The following is a 22,469-nucleotide window of genomic DNA, read 5'->3' on the forward strand; positions in this document are numbered from 1 at the left end:
TGGTGGTGGTGGTGGTGGTGATGATGGTGGTGGTGGTGATGGTGATGGTGGTGGTGGTGGTGATGGTGATGGTGGTGGTGGTGGTGATGGTGGTGGTGGTGGTGGTGGTGATGGTGGTAATGATGATGATGGTGGTGATGGTGATGGTGGTGGTGTTGGTCATGGTGGTGATGATGGTGGTGGTTGTAATGATGATGATGGTGTTGGTGGTGGTGATGATGATGATGATGATGGTTGTGGTGGGGGTGGAGGTGGTGATGGTAGTGTCATCGCTGCTGCTGCTGCCGCCGCCATTTCAACTGGTGGTGGCAGTGGTGGTCGTGCTCTTGATGCAGGTAGCGATTGTACTGTTGCCTTTGATTCCGATGAAGTAGTCTGTGCGGCTGAAAGAGTAGGCGCTTTTGTTACTGTACCTTGTTGTGGCGAGGGCACTGGTTTTAGTCCTGCGGATAGAATCTGTGATTATTTTCCTTTTTGAAAACTTATGTCATAATAGGCAGAATTAAAGGAAGCATATGGATCTTCAGTTGCGTCCGGCAAATCGTTTCGGAACAAAGGGCGCCGTGGCGGTAGCCTTGAGGGGTCTTCGTCTTCGTTTATATATGGACTCACACCATCTTTATTTTTGTCTTCTGACCCTTTGTTTATTTTTGGTTTAGGTAGGGGAGGGGGTGTAATCGGAGGTGATGGCTGCCTGAATCCGCTGAAATCAGTGGAATCCTCAAACATATTATATTCTTCTTCCATCATGTTATTGTTTTTAATGAAGGAAACGTGTTGGTATGTTGGCAAGGGTATGTTTTCTTGTTGCAAAGCAATATTAGTTTGCTTCACTAACCGCTTTGCCTTTTTGCAGAAATCTGTTGTACCATCATTAGAAAGTTTTTCCAGTTTTTGTCTGATGTGCCTAAACTCAGATAACCTGTCTTTGATATGCTCCTGTCTTTCAATCACAACTTTTACATTTTCATCTGCTTTTGTCTCGACAGGTTGGAGCAGTTCTTCTTTCTTCATGTGAATTTGAGCAAACAGATCTTCAGTGACTTCCTCTATTTCATCTTTTATTGATTCCTTTTGTTCGATTTCCTTTTCTATCATATCCTGTAGCTTCCCCTCGGCCTCTTCATCAATTTTTGCTCGTTTGTACAGTTTATCGGTTTGCTCACCAAGAAGACGTTCTAGTTGTTTGGTGTGTTCAAGAATTCCTGTCTTCTCATGTGAAGAATGGATATTGCATTTTGAACAAATTAATTCATCATCGCAAGTCAAGCAAACGGACACCAGTTTATATCCGTGTATATCACATACCTCATCATTGGATTCTTGCTTTGGAAGTTGATCATTACGATCATCAACCACGTCATATTGAACCTCGTCTTCGTCGTTGTCATCATCGTCCGTTTTATCTTCCTCATCAGCTATATGGCCATAACTTGCAACCTTCTGTAGAGACTGCAGATGTACTATTTCCTCGGCAACGGGATAGTTTTCGACCTTTTTATGGATTCATTGGTCGCTTGCAGGTCAAACAAAATGGCGTGTTGCTCATATGTTTTCCCATACATTTAAGGCAGAAGATATGGCCACACTTTATTCGTCGAGGATCACAAAGTTCCAAGCCACATATCCCACATTCTGTGATGTGTTGAAGTTTCGTATAGTCCTTTTTCTTCGTGATGCCATGGCTGCCAATTTGAAAGTATATCACACCATATACAAAAGTAAGATATATGTTAATCATTTTCATTAGCTTATAAAATGTTAATGTACTCTGTGATTTATTAGATTAACGTCCTAAGAGCAGCCAGGGCAATATAAGGACGTCGCAGGTTTGTTGATATAGAAAAGCCAGAGTACCCTGAGAAAATCTACCGACCATCTGTCTGTACCTAGCAACCGCCCCACATGGTATTCGAACTCGCATCCCAGAAGATTGTGGTTATAAATAATATCGGGACATCTTTACCACTCGGCAACCACGGCCCCAAAAAAGGTTAATGTTATTAATAGCACTGTAAAATTGATCAGAGGAGGTCCATGCAAAGAGTCTGCAGTCTATTATCGAACATCAAACAGCACTATTACATACTTCACATTTTGTATACAGGTTACATTGTCATTGCTTCCGTTCTTAACCTTTCCCCGAATTTTACCGGACTCCCGCTGACACTTCAAACCCCCGCCCAGGGGATCGAACATCAAACAGCACTAGCCAAACGACGTTCATGTTTTGATATATACATATATATGGTAATTACATTAAATAGTTTATTACATACTTCACATTTTGTATACAGGTTACATTGTCATTGCTTCCGTTCTTAACCTTTCCCCGAATTTTACCGGACTCCCGCTGACACTTCAAACCCCCGCCCAGGGGATGTTGCTGTGTCTCCTTCATTCTGGAGTATCTCCATTACCTCATGAGACCTCCGTATACTCACTTTTTAACACGTACTCCCTTTATGCATTTATTGAAAAGGTGCGTACGGCCTAAAAGTAGATCCACTCTAATCCCGATCTACCCGAAGCCTTATGCATTGATGTATTATCATGATGGCCTCCCCCTGAACATCAAGCCAGGGGCGGTCCTAGCCTATCTCGGGTGTCATCTCCCAAGCTAACAGACTACGGTACGTAATACAGCACCAGCATATACTCTTACTACTAACCACGTCTCCTACCTATCAATCTATTGTTGTTGGTTATTTTGTCTTATGTACTCTACCAAATATACTTTTAGATGTTTTGCTTGAAATGATCATGATCGTAGATAAGGCAATTTATATCAAACCAAGTTATGACATAAAAGAAAATATCTGCATCATTTTTAAATGCATTCATATTATTAAAATGTTACAATATAATGAGATAAGATATAAATAGTGGTTCCCCAACGCGTGACTGCTGTTTATCATGTTTATCAAATTCGATTTATTTCATTTTCTAATTAGCGAGTGTCTTTTAAAAAATTAAAAATGCAGTCATGCGTGGGAGAATTTATTCATCCAATAACTTTATATTTATATCATGGTAACCTTTTTTCGTCTTCATTCAGGGAAGCCTACCACCATAAAATGTGTAGTGTTATCTTCCCGCCATAAAATATGGTGCCTAAATATGAAAGCAAATATTCTATTGTTTAATATTATGAATAAGCAACTTCCTGTTATACAGTAAATCAAATGACATTAAAAGAAAATGCGCTATAAAATGTAGTCCGAGGTTGAGAGCCAATCGGATTCAAAAGACATTAAAGTTGACCAATCAGAGGCGCCGTAGGTGTTTTCACACAGGAGAGTGTAAACATAAATGATAACCAAATGGTATGGAATTTATCACATGGGATTTCTATTGTGAAACATGCATGGTTTTGTGATAAATATGGGCAACGTATATTGGATTTTATGAGATATTTTATTGTGTTACATACATTACCAAAATTATCATAGCGCATACCATCAATAGGAATAACAAGATGCCCAATAGACCTTAACGACCATCTGACTAATATTAATACTAACTTAAATGTAATTATAATCAATTCATTCCAATATTTATTGTTCTAGTATCAGATTGGCCTAACCGTTCGCTGAACAGAAGTAATGCAATCCTCACATTGATTTAGGTATATTGTATCAGTCATTGTGCTTTGTCTGTTAAATTGTGATTGACGAGCACTGTATAGTCAGGTTTTAGCGCATGACCGGTTGAGTATGCACAGGTCACATATGCAGACACTGATTATTTGGGCACTATATAGAACTACGCAATGCGTGGTACATGCTATTGTCCCATGTAACTTTAATAAAAGATTGTGCAATTATGATGTGAACTTAATTATAGCCTGCCTTGACATAAGCTTGACATGTGTCTCTCTAGTAATACCAGTAATATGCATCCGTATACATGTATTTAAAAGTACATTTATATACCATAAAACATTTTCATTTCAAAATGAAAGGAGTAACCAAACAATCACTTTTCATGGATGATCTATATATCGTATCTTAATAAAAACAAAGTCGTATATGTTTATATATATTTAAGAAGATAATATAGTATTTAAACTTTATTATCATCAAATACCATTTAGTAACAGTTATGAATAAGTTTCATTTTTGTCTTTTGAATATATTTCGTCTTATCTTACAATTTTTGCAAATGTTTTTTGAATGTATACAACATAGACTTGAAGGAACTATACCGTAATCGTTATAAATGTATTCTTTGTAAATAATGTCTCTATTTATTTGTCTTTAGATACAAATGTGACTTATTACAGCTTCATTTTACACCAATCTGTATATATCTATATAGAATTGTTTTATATATAAAGTGCTAAATGCTTCCACTCCACTTTCAGAACTACGTTTTTCGTTACCATATAGAATATATTTTTAGAAAACTGTATAATCCTTTCCAAAACAAAAGTTTGTCCTCATGTAAGCGATTCAAATTACCATCTCAACCTTTGAGTCATGAAATGGTTTGCATATAAAATGCGACTGCTCCTAAAGTAACCTTAAGCGAAAATATCCTACTTATCTCTGACAAACCTCAGAATTTCCCAGATTGGTATATCTCGTTATTGATAATATCACTATATGTCTCTGTGTTAAATATTTTCGTGCGGTATTGCTTGTCACCGGTATCTGTCTCATAAGGGTTAGTCTCTGGGACCGGGCATTGGTAGGTATAACACAATATGACCCAAAAATATGTAAAACATGCGTATATGCACATGTATGGCCTGGCGTTTAGTAAATAAAAGGCGAATATAGATTTCTAAACATTTTGTCTAAAACTTGCATGAATATTACACGAGGATCAAATTCAACGGACAACTTAGTTGTGTGTGTAGGCCTACGCTTCAACACACGAAATGAAATGATTTATTAGAAATGTGGCTTCATTAAATAAATGTTCTGATTAAATAATGTATCTTTTTCTTCAGCTAATATGTTTTGAATTTCGTTGTCAACCTGACATGGATTTTAAGATATATTTGTCGAGATATGATCAGATAATTCTAGTTCAAAGGGTACTTCAGTTTTTGTTTGAGACGGTATCAAATTAAATTCTTTTAAATAAAACTATTGAAAAGGTTAGGTGACATTGTTATACATGTAATACATCCTTTGTTTAAACAATGCCAATCTCAGTTCTTGTTTCTTGTTTAGATACTTTAAAAAATATATTCTTCAATGGCTCTTCCACAGACATGCCAATCGGTATCACGTGGTGTCGTCTGTAAAGGGAGGTAATTACTCATAAAACGTACTTGTGATCTAAACAAAACTTTAGATATTTATTCCATATATAATTAATGACGTACGAATATTTTCAGGTCTTTATGTGTAAAGAAACGCGAAGCATTAGGTTTGTTTTAAAACAATGCTGCAGGAATGAAATTGTATAAGATACACATGTATAGGATGTTCATCGCAGGCTGTAGATGGTCTTATGCTTGGAGAGCAAATAAAATAATTAAATTATTCTAAATGTTAAGGTTTTTAATATGCTTCAAATTATGGTGTTTAAATGAAATTTTAAAAAAAATCAGTTTATAAAAGCAGTTTCAAATAGGGAATGATTGGCAATTTATTCTTCTTTCTTCAACTGATTGCCGTTTGGCAAAGAATCAACAGGGATTCGCCAAACATTGTTAGTTATAGGGGTATTGAAGCATTACAACTTATCCAAAGTTCACTTCTTTGGTGAAAGTAATAACACATAAACTAAGTGAAGGTAATTGACACGCTTCAGTGATATTACATTACATATTGTCATACACGAGCATAATTCGGTCTCCTTTCATGGATACTTTTTCGTCTCTATTGAACATTGCAAACTCATTTCATTTCCGAAAGTCACTGATTGATTTTCATACTACAAATGACCAAATGTATGATTTAATTGTATAACTTAGGAACTCGATTCAAAGAAGACTTGATATGTTTGGGCTTCCAGTTTCAGAAAAATAAACCGTGGCAAAGAAAAATATCATTTTCTCCGTAAATAGGTTATATTTAGTATCCGTTTATTACCAAAATCAACAAAATATTTCATATTTTTTTTTGTGTTCATTAGACATATATTTACATGAGTAACAATCAATTACTGTTCAAATGATGAGTGTAGGGTGGGAGAACGGCGATGATGATGCACAAACCAATCAATCAACTACAATATTAACAATTTATTTACATAGATATTTTACATTGATATACAAATCGATCCATCTTGTTCACACAGATTCATTCAGTCTCGCTCACTAAGCCTAAATATATACAGAAACGGTTGCAGATGTTCATATACTGTCTCTGCACACGATCACTATCCTCTATGATAATCGGGGTGTCTCATGTGATGGCCATGACCACGATGACGTCACCCAGACGTAAACAGTTGTTCAGTTGTTCCCGCGGTCCCGTTCGGGACCCGCGATCACTCTCTCTATCTGGCTCTTATGTGTCACCCAGACACTAGACATTAGATGCTGAAGCCACAGCTGAAAATATTAGCGTCCTAAAGGCGACTCCGACCCCTACCAGCACACTTATGAGCATTCCATTTGTAGGCGGTCAGGCGAGTCTCTCATCAGTCCGTGGAACCAAATATCATGTGTCGAATTGGCTGTCTTATCCACTCAGTAGCCGCATCGTATCCTCACAAACGCATTGAGACCAGACACCTGCAAATTACAGATACATATACAACTCTAGATACTGACTAGCATCATACGCCATCCATAACTCTTTAATACTTTGTTAACACAACGAATAATTATGTCATCCTCCACATATTTTACATTAATTTTGATTTTCATCAAAAGTTTCCTAATCCTTACCATCTAAATTGACATCACAAAATAAATAAAAGAGGATGATTTTAATTGTAAAATAAGTTCTGGCAGATAATGGCATATAAGTATATTGGGTCTTTACATCAGTGGCACGACGTGTCCTATACTTGCTGACTTAAGACATAAAATTTGGTTTGTTTAGTTTTACGTCCTATTAACAGCCAGGGTCATATAAGGACGTGCCAGGTTTGTTGGTGGAGGAAAGCCACCGGTCAGCGGTCAGTATCTGGCAACTGCCCCACATGGGATTCGAACCCGCATCCCAGAGGTGGAGGGCTTGTGGTAATATGTCGGGACATCTTAACCACTCGGCCACCGCGGCCCAAAGACATAAAAAAGACATAAAAAGGCTTGGCCTAGTTAGTGATTCTCCTTTAGAACTCTCCTTGCAGATTTACACGTCTTGATCATTTGTGATAAAGCATAGTAGATGCCTTGAAACCTCCAGACAGTAATGAAACCTGTCGATCGAAATGGGAGATATATCCAACGTATATATTTTGATGGAATTACAGGGTTGTCGAGTGTTTCCCCGAAAAAGTCTGAAAAAGGAGACCGGTTGTTGGTCTGGCGGTTGTAATTGTTTTACTACCACTTGCAGAGAATTTTTGCTTGCAGTTGTTGGTGGGTTTTTTTATCATTTCTTCTATAAAGATATAGTTTGTATGAACCTTTTGCTTATTAAGCTGACAACTGGTGTTGTGCCAAGTATATCAATCAATCAATTGAGTAATATTCAGAGTTTTACAGACTAGGAATGATGCTGTAGCTAACTTTCTAACTCTATTTTATAAAGCAAAATTGAAATTGCATACCTTAAAATTGTACGGTCTTTGATTGTTTGTATTTTTGGCACAGAAAAAGTTTTTAAAGTGTTCTACGTATTTTTTCTCGGCCTCTATAAGTTATTAAACAAGTAAATTAAAATATTGATTTTTAACGTGTACACGTTCAAAATAGCTCGGCAGTATCCGAACATGTCCGATCTATTCCGATCTGTTCGGGTATTGCCGATAATGACCATGTGACACGGCTCGGGAGGTTCCGTTCTATACGGGTACCGCCGATGTCGGTCACGTGTTGCAACTCGGTTTTCCGATATTACCCGAAAGTTTTAAACATGGCGTTGACTGGCGGTTCTTTCAAAACATGTAACATTTCATGCGACATTTGCCGCTATGTCAATAGTATATTTTATGTATGCAGACGATACTTCTATGCAAAAAGCAGAAAAAACACTGAAACATGTCTACAAAATGATTTTAATAGTGTTAAAAACTGTTGAAACAATAATAAAATTGCAATAAACACTGAAAAAAGCAAGGCAATGTTTATTGGTAGTAAACAGAGGAAACACAGACTTACAGAGGAACTAAGTATAACAGATGGAAATTTTCAGTTACAAAATGTCAAGAAAGAACAGCTTTTAGGTGTGATTATCTGTGACCATCTATCTTGGGCTATACAAGTGCAAGATTTTAAACTTTATCAACTGTTCAGAATTAAAAAATTCCTACCAATGTCGGCTAGAATCACTTACCATAATTGTTTTATTTTACCATATATTGATTATTGTTCCAACATTTGGGGACACGGTTCACAGAAATATGTTTAAAAAAACCCTGAACGAATCCAAAAAAGGACATTATAGAATTATTCCATGTCAACTACTGTTTGGCAAATTGAAATGGCTGCCTTTCACCCACAGGGATGAATACAACGAATGTGTATGATGTACAAAATTATGAATAATCTATGTCCTGCCTACCTAAATTGTAACATCTTACTCAGTAATGTACATCCCATTCAAAGTAGATATTCACAATGGGAACATTTGTTTTACTACGGCATAAAACAGCCATGTTCAGAAATTCTTTTAAATATTATGGTCTAGCACATTGGAATAACCTTCCTGCAAGAGTCTCTTAACACCTTCAAGGTTGAATGCAGAAGACATTTCTTTGACCTTTATAATAATAAAAATTAAAATATTACATGGAAAACTGTCTTAGCAACCACTTCTGTATAATGACCATTTGCTTAATAAAATCACTTTTCACTAATTTCAATACAATTCAACCTGTGCACACATACCATTTGGCTACAAGTATCATTTTCTTCTGTCCATTGGGTGATCTTTATACACAGGTTTGAATGTAATCTTGGTTTAATCATAATTAGAAGAAAAGGTTTTGATATTTGAATGATGGTCGCTCTTCAATCATGACATGTTAATTACAGATGGTTGACTACACATCAAATATTTGTTGTTATTGTTATTTTCGGTCATCATTGCATGGCTTTTAACCGGTCTCGTCTTATCAGTTGTAAAAGTGTTGCTGAAATACCATATATCATAGTTAGAAATAATTTGAAAAATAAAAATAAAGGTGATAAATATCACAAAATGCACATATGCTCGCAGTTTCCTGATGACACATATTTGATTTCAAATCGTTCAAATGCTTCATTTCTGGAAGGGACAGATATGTTTGAAACATATGCAACGTTATCAGAACTACAAGTAAATACAGAGAAAACAAATGTTACCTTGATCTAAGTTAGTGCTGGTGTTTATCATCCTAGATTGACGCTAGGACGCTAGAACGCTTTGAATTGACTTTTCGGTAGATCAGCAGGACATGCATACCTTAAGCCTAACTACAGCTATATATCTATGATTGATAGCAAGTCGAAATGAATTCTAACACCCATATGAAGAATAACTGTCCTCACCAATTTATATATAAAAAGCTATCAACAATAGTGTAAGACTATTGTTATTTGGTTAAAACTTATAGTTACCTAAAAAGTTCATGACAATCAATGACTATGTGTTTAGAGACAAAACCAAAACAAGTAGCAGATCATGGCTTTATATTCATATAACATATCAAGACACGAAACACGTTTTGTAGAGATATATTAGAAAAAACAAAGATAAAAATAAAAAAACGAGGAATCTGCGTCACTCATTTGGTATATAAAAAATTTCAAGTTGATAAAAAGTATTGTTTTCTTTAATGACTTGTTTTCTCTATATGTTGTACATGTCGGTGATATATTTTAAGATAATGGTACTCTTTAGAGTTACGAAGATTTAAAACACAAATATAGCATCACGATAAGACACTTTGTACAATATTAAAGCATTTGTGAATCTGTGTATAACAGATAATAGTAATAGACTACAACATTAAGTTATTACAATTTACCATTGAAGAATAAAAAGTGTCCACATGTTAAGTATTTTTGGTCCCCCGTTTTAAATTATAAGAGTTTTAAAACATTAGTTGTTAGTACCTTTCATCCCCAATCAATTCTTTGTGTGGTAAATGATGACATATAGAGAAATGAAATAAATTTTCTTTTGTTTCTCTTCAGGTTTTATCTACTATGGTAAGCAAAAGGGGACAACCCCATCTATATATATCTTATTACACAAAAAATTGAAGTTTGGCTTTACTCTTACACTGTAAAAAACGAGAAAGAGAGAAAAAATAAAATCAAATAGAACTTTGTAATAGATGAAAATAATTTTAAATACATGATGGTAGTGACTGAAATCATTCAAACATTTTGATCGCCTGATAAACAAAACAGTTTGTAATTGTTGCAATAACCAGATTGATAATTGACACTGTGGTAAGAGCGCAGCTCTCTGCGCGGCCTAAGGCTCTACCAACCATAACACGTGTGTGATCATATAGATTCCAATGCATTCCAGTACCCCTTGGACTTTAAAATCGTGTCCGGGAAAAGTCTCGCGCCTCCATGTAGGCAGACATGTTTTAATTGTCGTTATCAGCACGACGAGATTTTAAATTTTCTCTATAGAAAAAAAACGTGCTATCAGGATACACTTTGAAATTACTGTAAGTAGTTTTAGATAACTACACAAAGACAAGAACGACACAATAAATGTAGTGATCAAAATGGTATACTGTCGGTGTGTTCTCAAGCGCTCCGTCAGCCATGACGTCAGGAAGCTTGGTGCCAAAGATGACGGCACGTATTCCCGCGTATTTTTGATACATGGCATTTTGCCAAGTTTTCCGCCTTTGAGAGATTCCAGTGGAATATTTCTTTCTGACCTGTAGACTAGTGTATATGACGACTATCAATACACATAGGATCCATCAATAGTGTTGAAAATAGCATTTAATAAAAATCAATGATCGGACTACAAGTTTGAACAGTTTTAATCTCGTTCTGAGGTTATTATCCTAAATATATTCACATTTTTACACGTAGCTGCGCTCTCTGAGGCTTTGCCTTAAATTCATATTAGAGTCTCTCAATGAGGGATATGCGATAGGAGAACTGTCCGAAACACAAAAAAATTGGTCTTATATCTTCAAAGCACAAAAAGGGTGACGAAAATAATCTTCAAAATTGCCGACCAATAACATTATTAAATAATGATTACAAAGTTGCAGCACATGCCTTAGTGCACCGTTTAAAACAAGTTATGCCGGACATTGTACATACAGATCTAAATGGTTATATCAAAAATAGGTTGATAGGATTCAACATAAGACAAATAGAGGACATTATTGACTACTCTGACAATTTTCAAATTGATATTACTTTTTTATTTTTGGACTTCAAAAAAGCATTTGATACGATAGAATTACCATTCATGATAGAGTGTTTAGGAAAATTCGGTTTTTGGGAATCTTTCATTTCATGGATAAAACACTTTATAATAACATTTATGGTTGTGTATTAAATAACAATTGGAATTCTAGTCCGTATGAGGTAACGAGAGGAATAAGCCACGGCTGGCTATTGAGTTGTTTGATCTTTGTTATCTCAGTTGAGATTATGGCGATAAAAATAAAGGGAAAATAATGATATCAGTGGTGTGAAAATCAGAGGTGAAGATTACACAACTAGCAGATGATACAACTTTTAAATGATATTAAAAAAGCAATAAAAGAGATTGAGCTATTTGGTAAATTTTCTGGCATACGATTAATAAAGAAAAATCGGAAGGAATATGGCTAGGTAGGAACAAAACAGAAAAGATAATGGTAGGAATAAAAATGTCAAGAAATTTTTGGGGTAAATAAAACAATTGCAATCAGGAAAACTGGGATAAAATGATCAATGCGATAGATAATGTGATCAAACACTGGAAAAAACGTAAACTGTATATTTTAGGAAAGATTATAATTGTCAATTCGCTCGTCATTCCTAAAATAACGTTTTATGCGTCAGTGCAATATATTAGTACGGAAATAATAAAATAATTAGAACAACTGATTTTCAAATTTATTTGGGATGATAAAAATGACAGAGTAAAACGTGCGGTAATGATTAGAGATTACTCTGAGGGAGGGTTGAAAATAAGAGATGTAGAATCTCATGTTGATATGTTGAGAATTTGATGGGTTTATAGATAATTCAATGAAAAACATTCAAGTTCAAACTGGGGTGTAGTACCTAGATTTTATTACAATATTTTTGGGAAAGACGCTTTAATATTCAAAATGAGGGTAAGGAATGTTAAACATTTTAATGATTCTGACACATTACCTGTTTTTTAAAAGAGTATTTTAGAATCATGGATAAAATTACAGGAAAAGGAAATGGTGAAGAAGTATCTGACGGGGATGTACATAAAGAAATTTTGTGGGGAAATTGTAACATAAAAATGGGAGGTAAATCTTTAATTTATCCTCATTGGATAGATAGTGGGATTATAACAATATCAGGTATTATTATTACCGGTGTAATGATACGGGTAAAATAAACAACATGCACATTCTGACAAAACTTCAAAACAGGCAAAATTGGATTGCTGAAATGTCAAATAATGTCATCTATACCAAGAAAATGGAAAGATAAAATGAACAACTTAGTTTACAGGAATGAAGAAGTGACCATTAGTATTATCATTCAAACCAATAAATCAATTTACAACAAATTTATAGAATATAAAGGAGTAGAACCTCTAGTACGTAATATTTGGGAACCTAAATTCCAATCTGAACAAACAGAACTAGAAGACACCTTTTCTTTTATTTTTAAAGTTTTGAAAGATAATAAATTAAAAATGTTCAAATGGAAATTGATACACAATTTAATTCCTCACAGAAAAAAATCTAAAGCGATGGCGTATAGAGGAAGCAGATATATGTAATCATTGTAATAAAGTTGATGATAATTTTCATTTTTTTTTATAGAATGCAAGTGTCTAGTTAATTTTTGGGAACAATTGAACTCACATTTTCACGAAATTGATTTGGAAGATAATTCCAATTTGCGGCAAGCCTCGTGTTTTACAACATTTTGTGACACTCAAGTAGAATATCCCTATCCTTCATATCCACGTATGAAAGAGTCTTATAATATATTACATACTTAGTATATAGCCTGATTAAAAAAACAGTCAAATATCATTTAGCATCGATGTCACTGATCACGGTATGAAAAAAAGTTTGCAAAAACGCTCACAAAAGTTTTGTTTGTTTTTCTTATAACCCGGTGAAATAAAAAAAAATATGACATCAATGCTTATTGTTAATTTCATAATCTATTTAATAAAATCAAATATGTTTAAATAATTACATCTTGCCACAAAGACTCTCATTACTCTAATGATAATCATGATCTGCATTGAGACAGTAAATGCAGCGTAGACTGTAGAGTAGTAATACATATACATCAATGGAAAACCTATTTACTGACACCAAGTTTGTCCGCGCAGGAAAATTAACATTGTAGTTGAATGAACCAGGCTGGTTATAAACGAATCTTTGAAATTCATGTATCAGTAACAGGAGACTTTAAAGCTATTGAAAAACACTGAGATTTTGTTGTGTTTTCATAATTTTATATGGATTATTTTTCATCACATTGACCTTGGCTGTTCAGGTTAAATGGTTGAAGCGGAAAATTGAGATATTCACTGCTAACGGGCGCTATTCTATTAATCTGCCACCCAGATTGCATTTATATCTTCAATGTATGCAATATAACAATCCTTTAATTGTTAAATGTATCATTCTAGTGATTTGTCCGAATCAATTCGCTATTGTGACGTCATGATAACGTCGGAGTTACGAGACATTCTCCGATTTATTTTTTTCATAGTGGTATGCAAAAAGAGCCAGATTTAGTATGAAAACAAAGACAAATTATTATCGTTTGAGAAAAATAACCAGGAAATTTTAGCATGAAAAATAATCGACTTCATGGTTAGCTCGTTAATTTTTTTCTGTTATGCACTGCTAAGTTCAATATGATAAGTTATCATATATCTCTAGAATTGTTCATTTGGGTTTCGTTATGGAGGAGATAGTCCGAGTGATACAGCTATTACACTCGTTCGCCGACTCGAACTCCTCGTACGACATTGACTGACGTAGGTCGACAGTTTTATTGCGTGATGTCCTATTTCCGTTTTCGAAAATTAAATATTTTCTTTACTCTCAATGTAATTTATATTTTCTTTGTGAAAGAACATGTTGTTTTCTTTTTTTCTCAATCTTTTGTTACTTGCCATAAATATTCATGTTGAAAATAAAACGATATCCTCTGTACATCTGTTGACTTTGGCTAGTGATTACTTCATTTTTTATATCCTAATGACACCATACTTATCAAATATTACATTATCAGCGTCTATAACAATGTTGCCATAGCGTCGTAACATTAACATGTTAACACTTGCATTTCATAAGTTGTTGTTGAAATATACTGCTGTGCAGACTCTGCCGTTGTTTGTCATCGGTTTTCCCTTATTCTTTACTGTTGTTTGATGTTTATTTCATTTCAAAACCAATTTAATACTGTAAATCAAATCGAAATATTACTTAAATAACTGTATATGAATGCTGTATAATATATGAAACACATTATATTTTAACACATGTCACCTTTAAAACACAATGATGTTCCCTGTATTGACCTCAAAAGTTACAGCTGTTGGTATGCCGTCATGGCCTTTTGGTTTATCTGGCAGTTCCATTTTCTGTGACCTGCCCCCACCGACTAACGCGTACAGCGAATTCCTCTCATGGTCAACGACATAGTAATTAGACGAGGAATCCTCCGAGCACATTTCTGGGCAGAAATGGGCATAGATGTCTTCGTCCTTTTCAGATGGTAGGAACTTGTCTGTATGCTTTCGTGCTTCGTCGTGGATCTTGAGTTGCCTGGTACCGACATCGGAGACCAAAATCTTCCCAGTGGCGCTCACCATGACGTACAATGGCAGTGCAAAAAGAGGATCTTTACCGATGCTAGAAATGACCCTCTTCTTTTTACCTGAATCTGGACACAACACCAGAATATTTGCCTCATCACATACGTATAGCAGGCCAACTCGCGATACAGCGATCCCTTGGGGTTTCCGAAGTTTTCCAACTAACACTTTCATGAATTTTCCATCGGAGCTATAGACTTTTACACTTCCATCTCCAATTTTTTTCCCTGGAACAAGATCGTTTTAAATACAGCCCTGTTTTTTATAAATGAGAATAACATCAATGCTTATTTCAAGCATGGTTGAATTATTACAACACCATTATATTCAATATTCAATAACGACGATGGTAAAGTACGATGAACGGTCTTTCGGTCCTTCGGTTTTGATGATTGTGACGTCATAATATTGACGTCAAAATATGACGTCACAAGCACTGGACAATGGATAAAATGTACTTTACTCACGTCATTATGGTATCGTACTGCTTTCCAAGACTAATTCAAGCGAAAATTATGTTGATATAAGGATACAATAATAGAACCAACATGCACAGATAGGAAACAGGAACAAGGACCATAAGGCGATACAATATTTTAATGCAATATGTACACAAATGGGAAGGAGTGTCTTACCTTCATCTGTAACGTATAATGGAGCCAAGTCATTTCCATGTTGTTTACTAGCGACGTCAAACGGATTGGTCAAATCAGTGATCATCTGGTACAATTCTCCATTGTCCCGGAAGATTTTAACATGAGCTTCCGTAATAAAAGCATAGTACATAGATTTCCCTTTATTTCGTCGGAAAACAGTGAAACCTGAGAATCGGAAAGGAAGAAACACGCGATGAATAAATCTCTGTGGATATACGCGATGGTCGGTTGCTATGGAGACGGATTTTCGAAATGATCCGGAAAATGGAGACAATGGGGGTGGTCTCGCCGCGGCTGTTGCTGCTGTTGCCAATTCGCCGCTTTTTTTGGTGTTGAATTTTTCTCCATTCAAGGATGGCTGAGGACTTTTCCTATCTCCACTAAGAACAGATAAGTATGTAGATTCAGCCATATCATATGTCTCGTTAGCTTCATTAGCTGTAGACGTCATTTGATTGTAATTGCGCGGAGGAATAGGTGGTGAGTCATCTGGACCAATTTGGATCACATCGTTGATATAAACATGATTTAGTGGGTTTATGTTCGGATCATGCGATCCCAGAGATTGGGAAGGACGGGAATCCTCGTAAAAGCTTTTAGTTTCTTTCCTCTTGGGTTTTGATCCTGCATCTTTTTCCTCTTTTTCCCAGTCTGATCTTCCGAAATATGTTGGTGACCAGGATGATGACATCTTAAATCCAGTGAAATCAGAACTTTCCTCTTCTGCTTGTAAGGATTGGAACTCCTAATTGCACATTTAACAAATCCTCTACAACCGCTTTGTTTTTAGTGAATACAATGGTTTGGTATTCCGGAAGAGACGTTCTTTCTTCTTTCAGCGCGATATTTGCTTGTTTCACTAGCCTTTGCGTTTTTCGGAAGAAATTTGCTGTGCCGTCATTGGAAAGCTTTCCAAATTTTTCACTAATATGAATAAACTCTAATAATCCTTCTTTTATGCGTTCTTGTCTTTCTGTCAAAAGTTTAACACAATCATCTGCCTTATTCTCGATAGGATGAAGCGTTTCTTCTTTCTTCCAGTGAATGTTTGCATGCATTTCCTCGGCGATATTCTCTACTTCATTTTTGATACTTTCCTTTTCTGCAATGTGCCTTTCTATCATATCCTGTTGCTTTTCCTCCATAGTTCTGTCAACTTTTCCTCTTTTGCGTATTTTATCATGTGTCTTATTAAGGAACAGTTCGAGATAATTTGACTGCTTGGAAATCTCTATTTTATCATGTGAAGAATGGATGCTGCATTTTGCGCAAATGAGTTCATTATCACAACTCAAGCAGACAGAAACCAGTTGATACCCATGTAGATCACACACATCTTTCAAATCAGGGAAAGACATTGACTGGTCTTCCTCAGCATCTACCATATCATACTGATCCTCATCTTTGGCATTGTTCACATCTGCCTCATCCAAAATATTATTGCAACTTGCAACCGTTTGCAGTAGGCTCGCTATTTCTTTGGCGACAGGATAGGTATCGACCTTCCCTGATAAAGGATTCATTGGTCGCTTACAAGTCGGACATTCTGAAACGTTGCTTACTTGCTTAACTAGGCACTTCAAACAGAAGACATGTCCACACTCAATTCGTCGAGGATCGCAAAGCTCCGATTTACAGAGACCACATTCCATCAAATCAAACAGTTTTGTATAGTCTTTTTTCTTCCGTGAGGCCATGGTGACTCTAGATCTGAAAAATCATACCAGATTGTATCAAGATAAAACGTTTTCACTTACATCAAAAAATGTTTTACTTAAATATTTTTTTCAGAAATTTAGGTGTCGTAATGATGACAAAAAAAAATTAAATCAATTCAAAATAGTTCAGCTTATGACCACAAAAACAGCAAAAGCTTGTCGGCAGTCTCAGTGTGTCACTTAACATATCACTTGAGTTATTCAAACTAAACTGTACTACGTTAATTATTCTTGGAACACTATATATCACGTGTTTTCTATGACAGTCGGAATTTTTATCTGCGTAGTTAAGACGAAGAATTATTTCATTCACGGAAAACCACCACTGCAATATCGAATTATCTACAGCAAATACGAGGAATCATGCCAAGATATATATGTGTATATATAATAAACATAACCATGCATGTTATAGCGATGCTAAATAGTCGAAAATGTAACATACATGCCTATGCTCGTGCGATCTGACAATAATGGAATTCAAATATTAAAATAAATGCTTACAAATTAACAACATATATATAAATATCAATACTAACTACAAGGTAATTAAATTCATTAACATAGACACTGCAATATTGTCAATTACCCCAAACCATCCGGTAACAGAATCCGTTATTTTACAAAGTTCTTATTTTCTAAAGCACACGTAAAATTTCTTTAATCAGTAAATAAGTCATATTATTACACTGAAAGTAAAAGTATTTGTGTTATACTTGTGAGGCAACATATCTATTCTGATTTCAATTGTAAGACTGCAAGATTTCTTGTGTGTGTAATGCAAACCTCGCATTAATTAACGTATATTGTATGTGTCATTGTGTGTTGTGTATTTGTAGTAGGTTGCCATTCAGTGTCAGTTTCAATGCATGACTGATTGAGTATTGAGAGCATTGCAGATAATGATTACTTGGGCACTAAATAGACCTCTGCATTGCGTGGTACATGTTAATGAATTTTAAAAGATTTTGCTATTCTTTTGTGAACTTAAGTATAGCCTGCCTTTATAATTATTATGCTTCACATGGGTTTTACAGTTAAACATCTCTGTGTTTCTCAGTTCATCCGCATACATGTATTTAAAAGTATATAAAAGCATTATATATACAGCAATTGTATAGTAGACTGTAAAGTAATGCTTGTATGGTAAATCAAACACAAAACTAAAAACTTTCAAATTAAGAAAAGTAATATCAATAATTTTATATTCATATACGAATGATTATATTGAGGATTATTGTATTGAATAAAAAACATTATTGAAAAAAGTATTTAGTATAGTGTGAGGCAGCATTGTACTTACGGGTTTTACCATTTATATACCATACAACACATTCATTTCAAAATGAAAGGAGAACGCACACAATAATCTTTTTATACTTAATACCAAGTTGTATTTATTTATGTTGACACATATAGGAATATGAATTAATGCAATTCATTTACTCATCTGTTGATATATTCATAGTGCTAAATGCATACCACCTCCACAACCATGTCTTCAATACCATATACAATATATTAAGATTTAAAAGAATTATTCCATACTAAAGTTTGTCCAAATGTAATCTTTAAATTCTTTCATCATCTTACCTATGGGACATAAAATGATTTGAATATATTATTATGCAACTGGTGCTAAAGTAACCTCAAGCGATATATCCTACTTATCTCTGTCAAACTTCAGACTACCCAGATTGATATCTCTCTTATTAATAATAACTCTATGTGTCTCTGTGTTATATGCTCTTATGGAATTACTCTGTCAACAATCACTTATATCTGCCTCATAAGCGTTAGTCTCCGGGACCACAATTAAAACATTGGTAGGTATAAAGCAACATGACATGAAATACTTTTTAACAACATGCCTATATTTATATGTATGGCCTGCAGTAATAGTAAATAATAAGTGAATGGATAATAGACCTGTAAATATTTTGACTAAAAAGGAAGGCTGATGAATATTACACGAGGTCAAATTTAAACGACACCGGTATATAACAGCAACTTAGTTGTGTGTGTAGGCCTACGCTTCAACACACGAAATGAAATAATTTATTAGAAATGTGGCTTCATCAAATAAATGTTCTGATTAAATTGTGTATATATTGCTTCAGCTTATATGTTTTGAATTCATTGTCAGCCTGACATGGAGTTTAAAATATATTTATAATCGAGATTTGATCTGATAATTCTAGTTCAAAGTGTACTTCAGTTTTTGTTTGAGACGGTATAAAATAAAATCCTTTTGAACAAAACTATTGAAAAGGTTAGGTAACATTGTTATACATGTAATACATACCTTATATTTAAATAATGCCGATCACAGTTCTTGTTTCTAGTTTAGATACTAAACAAACATGTTCTTCAATGGCTCTTCCACAGACATGCTAATCGGTGTCACGTGGTGTCTTCTGTAAAGGGAGGTAATTATTCATAAAACGTACTTATGAGCTAAACAAAACATTAGCTATCAACTTTTTATTCCATATGTAATTAATGACGTACGGAAAATGTCCAGGTCTTAATGTGTAAAGAAACGCGAATCATTCGACCATTAGGATTGTTTTAAAACAGTGTTGCAGGAATGAAATTGTATAAGATACATCTACATATGTATATGATGTTCATCGCAGGCTGTAGATGGTCTTATGCTTGGAGAGCAAATAAAATAATTGAATTATTCTAAATGTTAAGATTTTAATATGCTTCAAATTATGGTATTTAGATAAAATTAAAAAGAAAATCGGTTTACAAAAGCAGTTTCAAAATTAGGAATGATTTATATTTTATTCTTTCTTCAACTGATCAACGTTTGACACAAAGAAACCAAGGCATTCGCCAAGCATTGTTAGTTATAGGGGTATTGAAGCATTACAACTTATCCAGAGTTCACATCTTTGGTAGAAGTAATAACACATAAACTAAGTGAAGGTAATTGACACGCTTCAGTGATATTACATTACATATTGTCATACACGAGCATAATTCGGTCTCCTTTCATGGATACTTACTATCAATGTCTCTATTGAACATTGCAAACTCATTTCATTTCCAAAAGTCACTGATTGATTTTCACGCTACAAATGACCAAGTATATGATTTAATTGTATAACTTAGGAAATCGATTTAAAGAAGACTCAATATGTTTGGGCTTTCATTTTCAGAAAAGTGAACCGTGGCAAAGAAAAATATCATTTTCTCCGTAAATAGGTTATATTTAGTATCCGTTTATTACTAAAATCATCAAAATATTTTATAATTTTTGTTGTGTTCATTAGAAAAACATTTACATGAGTAAACATAAATTATTGTTCAAATGATGAGTATCGTTTTATGTTCTGCCGACTAGCTTCAGTTGTCTGTTTATTCTGTGAAATCATCCTCCACTATTTTACATTAATTTTGATTTTCATCAAAAGTTTCCTAATCCTTACCATCTTACTTTACATCATGCTTGTCTTATTTTTAAATAAATATAAGAGGATGATTTTGATTATGAAATAAAATCTGGCAGATATTGGCAGATAAGTATATTGGGTCTTTTCATCAGTGGCGCGACGTGTCCTATACTTGCTGACTTACGACATCAAAAGGCTTGGCCTAGTTAGTGATTCCCCTGTAGAACTCTCCTTGCAGATTTACACGTCTTGATCATTTGTGATAAAGCATAGTAGATGCCTTGAAACCTCCAGACAGTAATGAAACATGTCGATCGAAATGGGAGATACATCCAACGTAGATATCTTGATGGAATTGCAGGGTTGTCGAGTGTTAACAGATTCCCAAAACAGTCTAAAAAAGGAGACCGGTTGTTGGTCTGGCGGTTGTGATTTTGTTACTACCACTTGCAGTTTTGCTTGCAGTTATTGGTGTTTTGTCACCATTTCTTCTATAAATATATAGTAAGTATGGACATTTTGCTTAGTAAGCTGACAGCTGGTGTTATGCCAAGTATATAAATCAATTAATTGTGTAATAATCAGCATTTTACAGACTCGGAATGATGCTGTAGCTAACTTTCGAACTCTATTTTATAAAGCAAAATTTAAATTGCATACATTAACTCCGGCAAAATAATGTGATAATATCATTGTTGGTGTACCGATATAACTCACACACAATACATCGATATGAATTTGATGAAAGGATTATTTGAGAGACTATTGCTTACATCAACGTTACTATTGATAAAGCAACTTTTTATGTAGGCAGACGATACTTCTATGTTAAAAACTGTTGTAATGATAATAAAATGGTAATAAACACTGAAAAAACCAAGACCATGCTTATTGGTAATAAACAAAAGAAACACAGACTTACAGAGGAACTAAGTATAACAGATGGAAATTATCAGTTACAAAATGTCAAGAGAGAAAAGCATGTAGGTGTGACTAGCGATGACCACCTATCTTGGGGTATACAAGTGCAAGATGTCTTAAAATCAAATAAATCTTAAACTTTATCAACTGTTCAGAACTAAAAAAAACATTTGGGGACACTGTTCACAGAAATTTGTTACAAAAACTTGAACGAATCCAGAAAAGGACACTACGAATTATTCTAGATGTAGATTATAGTGTTCCATGTGAAAAACTGTTTGTCAAATTTAAATGGCTGCCTTTCACCCACAGGGTTGAATACAATGAATGTGTCTTGATGTACAAAATTATGAATAATTTATGTCCTGCCTACCTAAATTGTAATATCTTAGTCAGCAATGTACATTCCATTCAAACTAGATCTTCCACAATAGGAAAATTTGTTTTACCACGGCATAAAACAGCCAAGTTAGAAATTCTTTTAAATATAATGGTCCAGCACATTGGAATAACCTTCTTGCAAGAGTCACGGAAAAACAATCTCTTAACACCTTCAAGGTTGAATGCAGAAGGCATTTCTTTGAACTTTATAATAATAAAAATCGTTGATTTTATGTATGGACTACAACTGAAATTTCTTTATCCGTATCTTATTATGTGTAATTTTTAAATCCTTATTTTAGTACT

General features: G+C 34.5%; 2 protein-coding genes and 1 pseudogene across 2 annotated transcripts; all 3 read right to left on the reverse strand.

Moving 5' to 3' along the window:
- Positions 1-295: 295 nt before the first annotated feature.
- On the reverse strand, positions 296-2,401 carry LOC138330744 (tripartite motif-containing protein 2-like; annotated as a pseudogene).
- A 10,946-nt stretch (positions 2,402-13,347) lies between these two features.
- Positions 13,348-19,870, reverse strand: LOC138332204 (uncharacterized). Its single transcript, XM_069280206.1, has 3 exons — positions 19,763-19,870; positions 15,719-17,449; positions 13,348-15,310 (listed from the first exon to the last, which is right to left on the reverse strand). Exons 2-3 carry the CDS (start codon positions 16,428-16,430, stop codon positions 14,757-14,759), a joined length of 1,266 nt encoding a protein of 421 aa, XP_069136307.1. The 5' UTR covers positions 16,431-17,449; positions 19,763-19,870; the 3' UTR covers positions 13,348-14,756.
- On the reverse strand, positions 16,447-17,436 carry LOC138330745 (tripartite motif-containing protein 26-like). Its single transcript, XM_069278268.1, has one exon. The coding sequence runs from the start codon at positions 17,434-17,436 to the stop codon at positions 16,447-16,449; it is 990 nt and encodes a 329-aa protein (XP_069134369.1).
- Positions 19,871-22,469: the final 2,599 nt, after the last annotated feature.

This window comes from Argopecten irradians, chromosome 9 (genome assembly GCF_041381155.1).
Source record: "Argopecten irradians isolate NY chromosome 9, Ai_NY, whole genome shotgun sequence".
Classification (NCBI taxonomy): domain Eukaryota; kingdom Metazoa; phylum Mollusca; class Bivalvia; order Pectinida; family Pectinidae; genus Argopecten; species Argopecten irradians.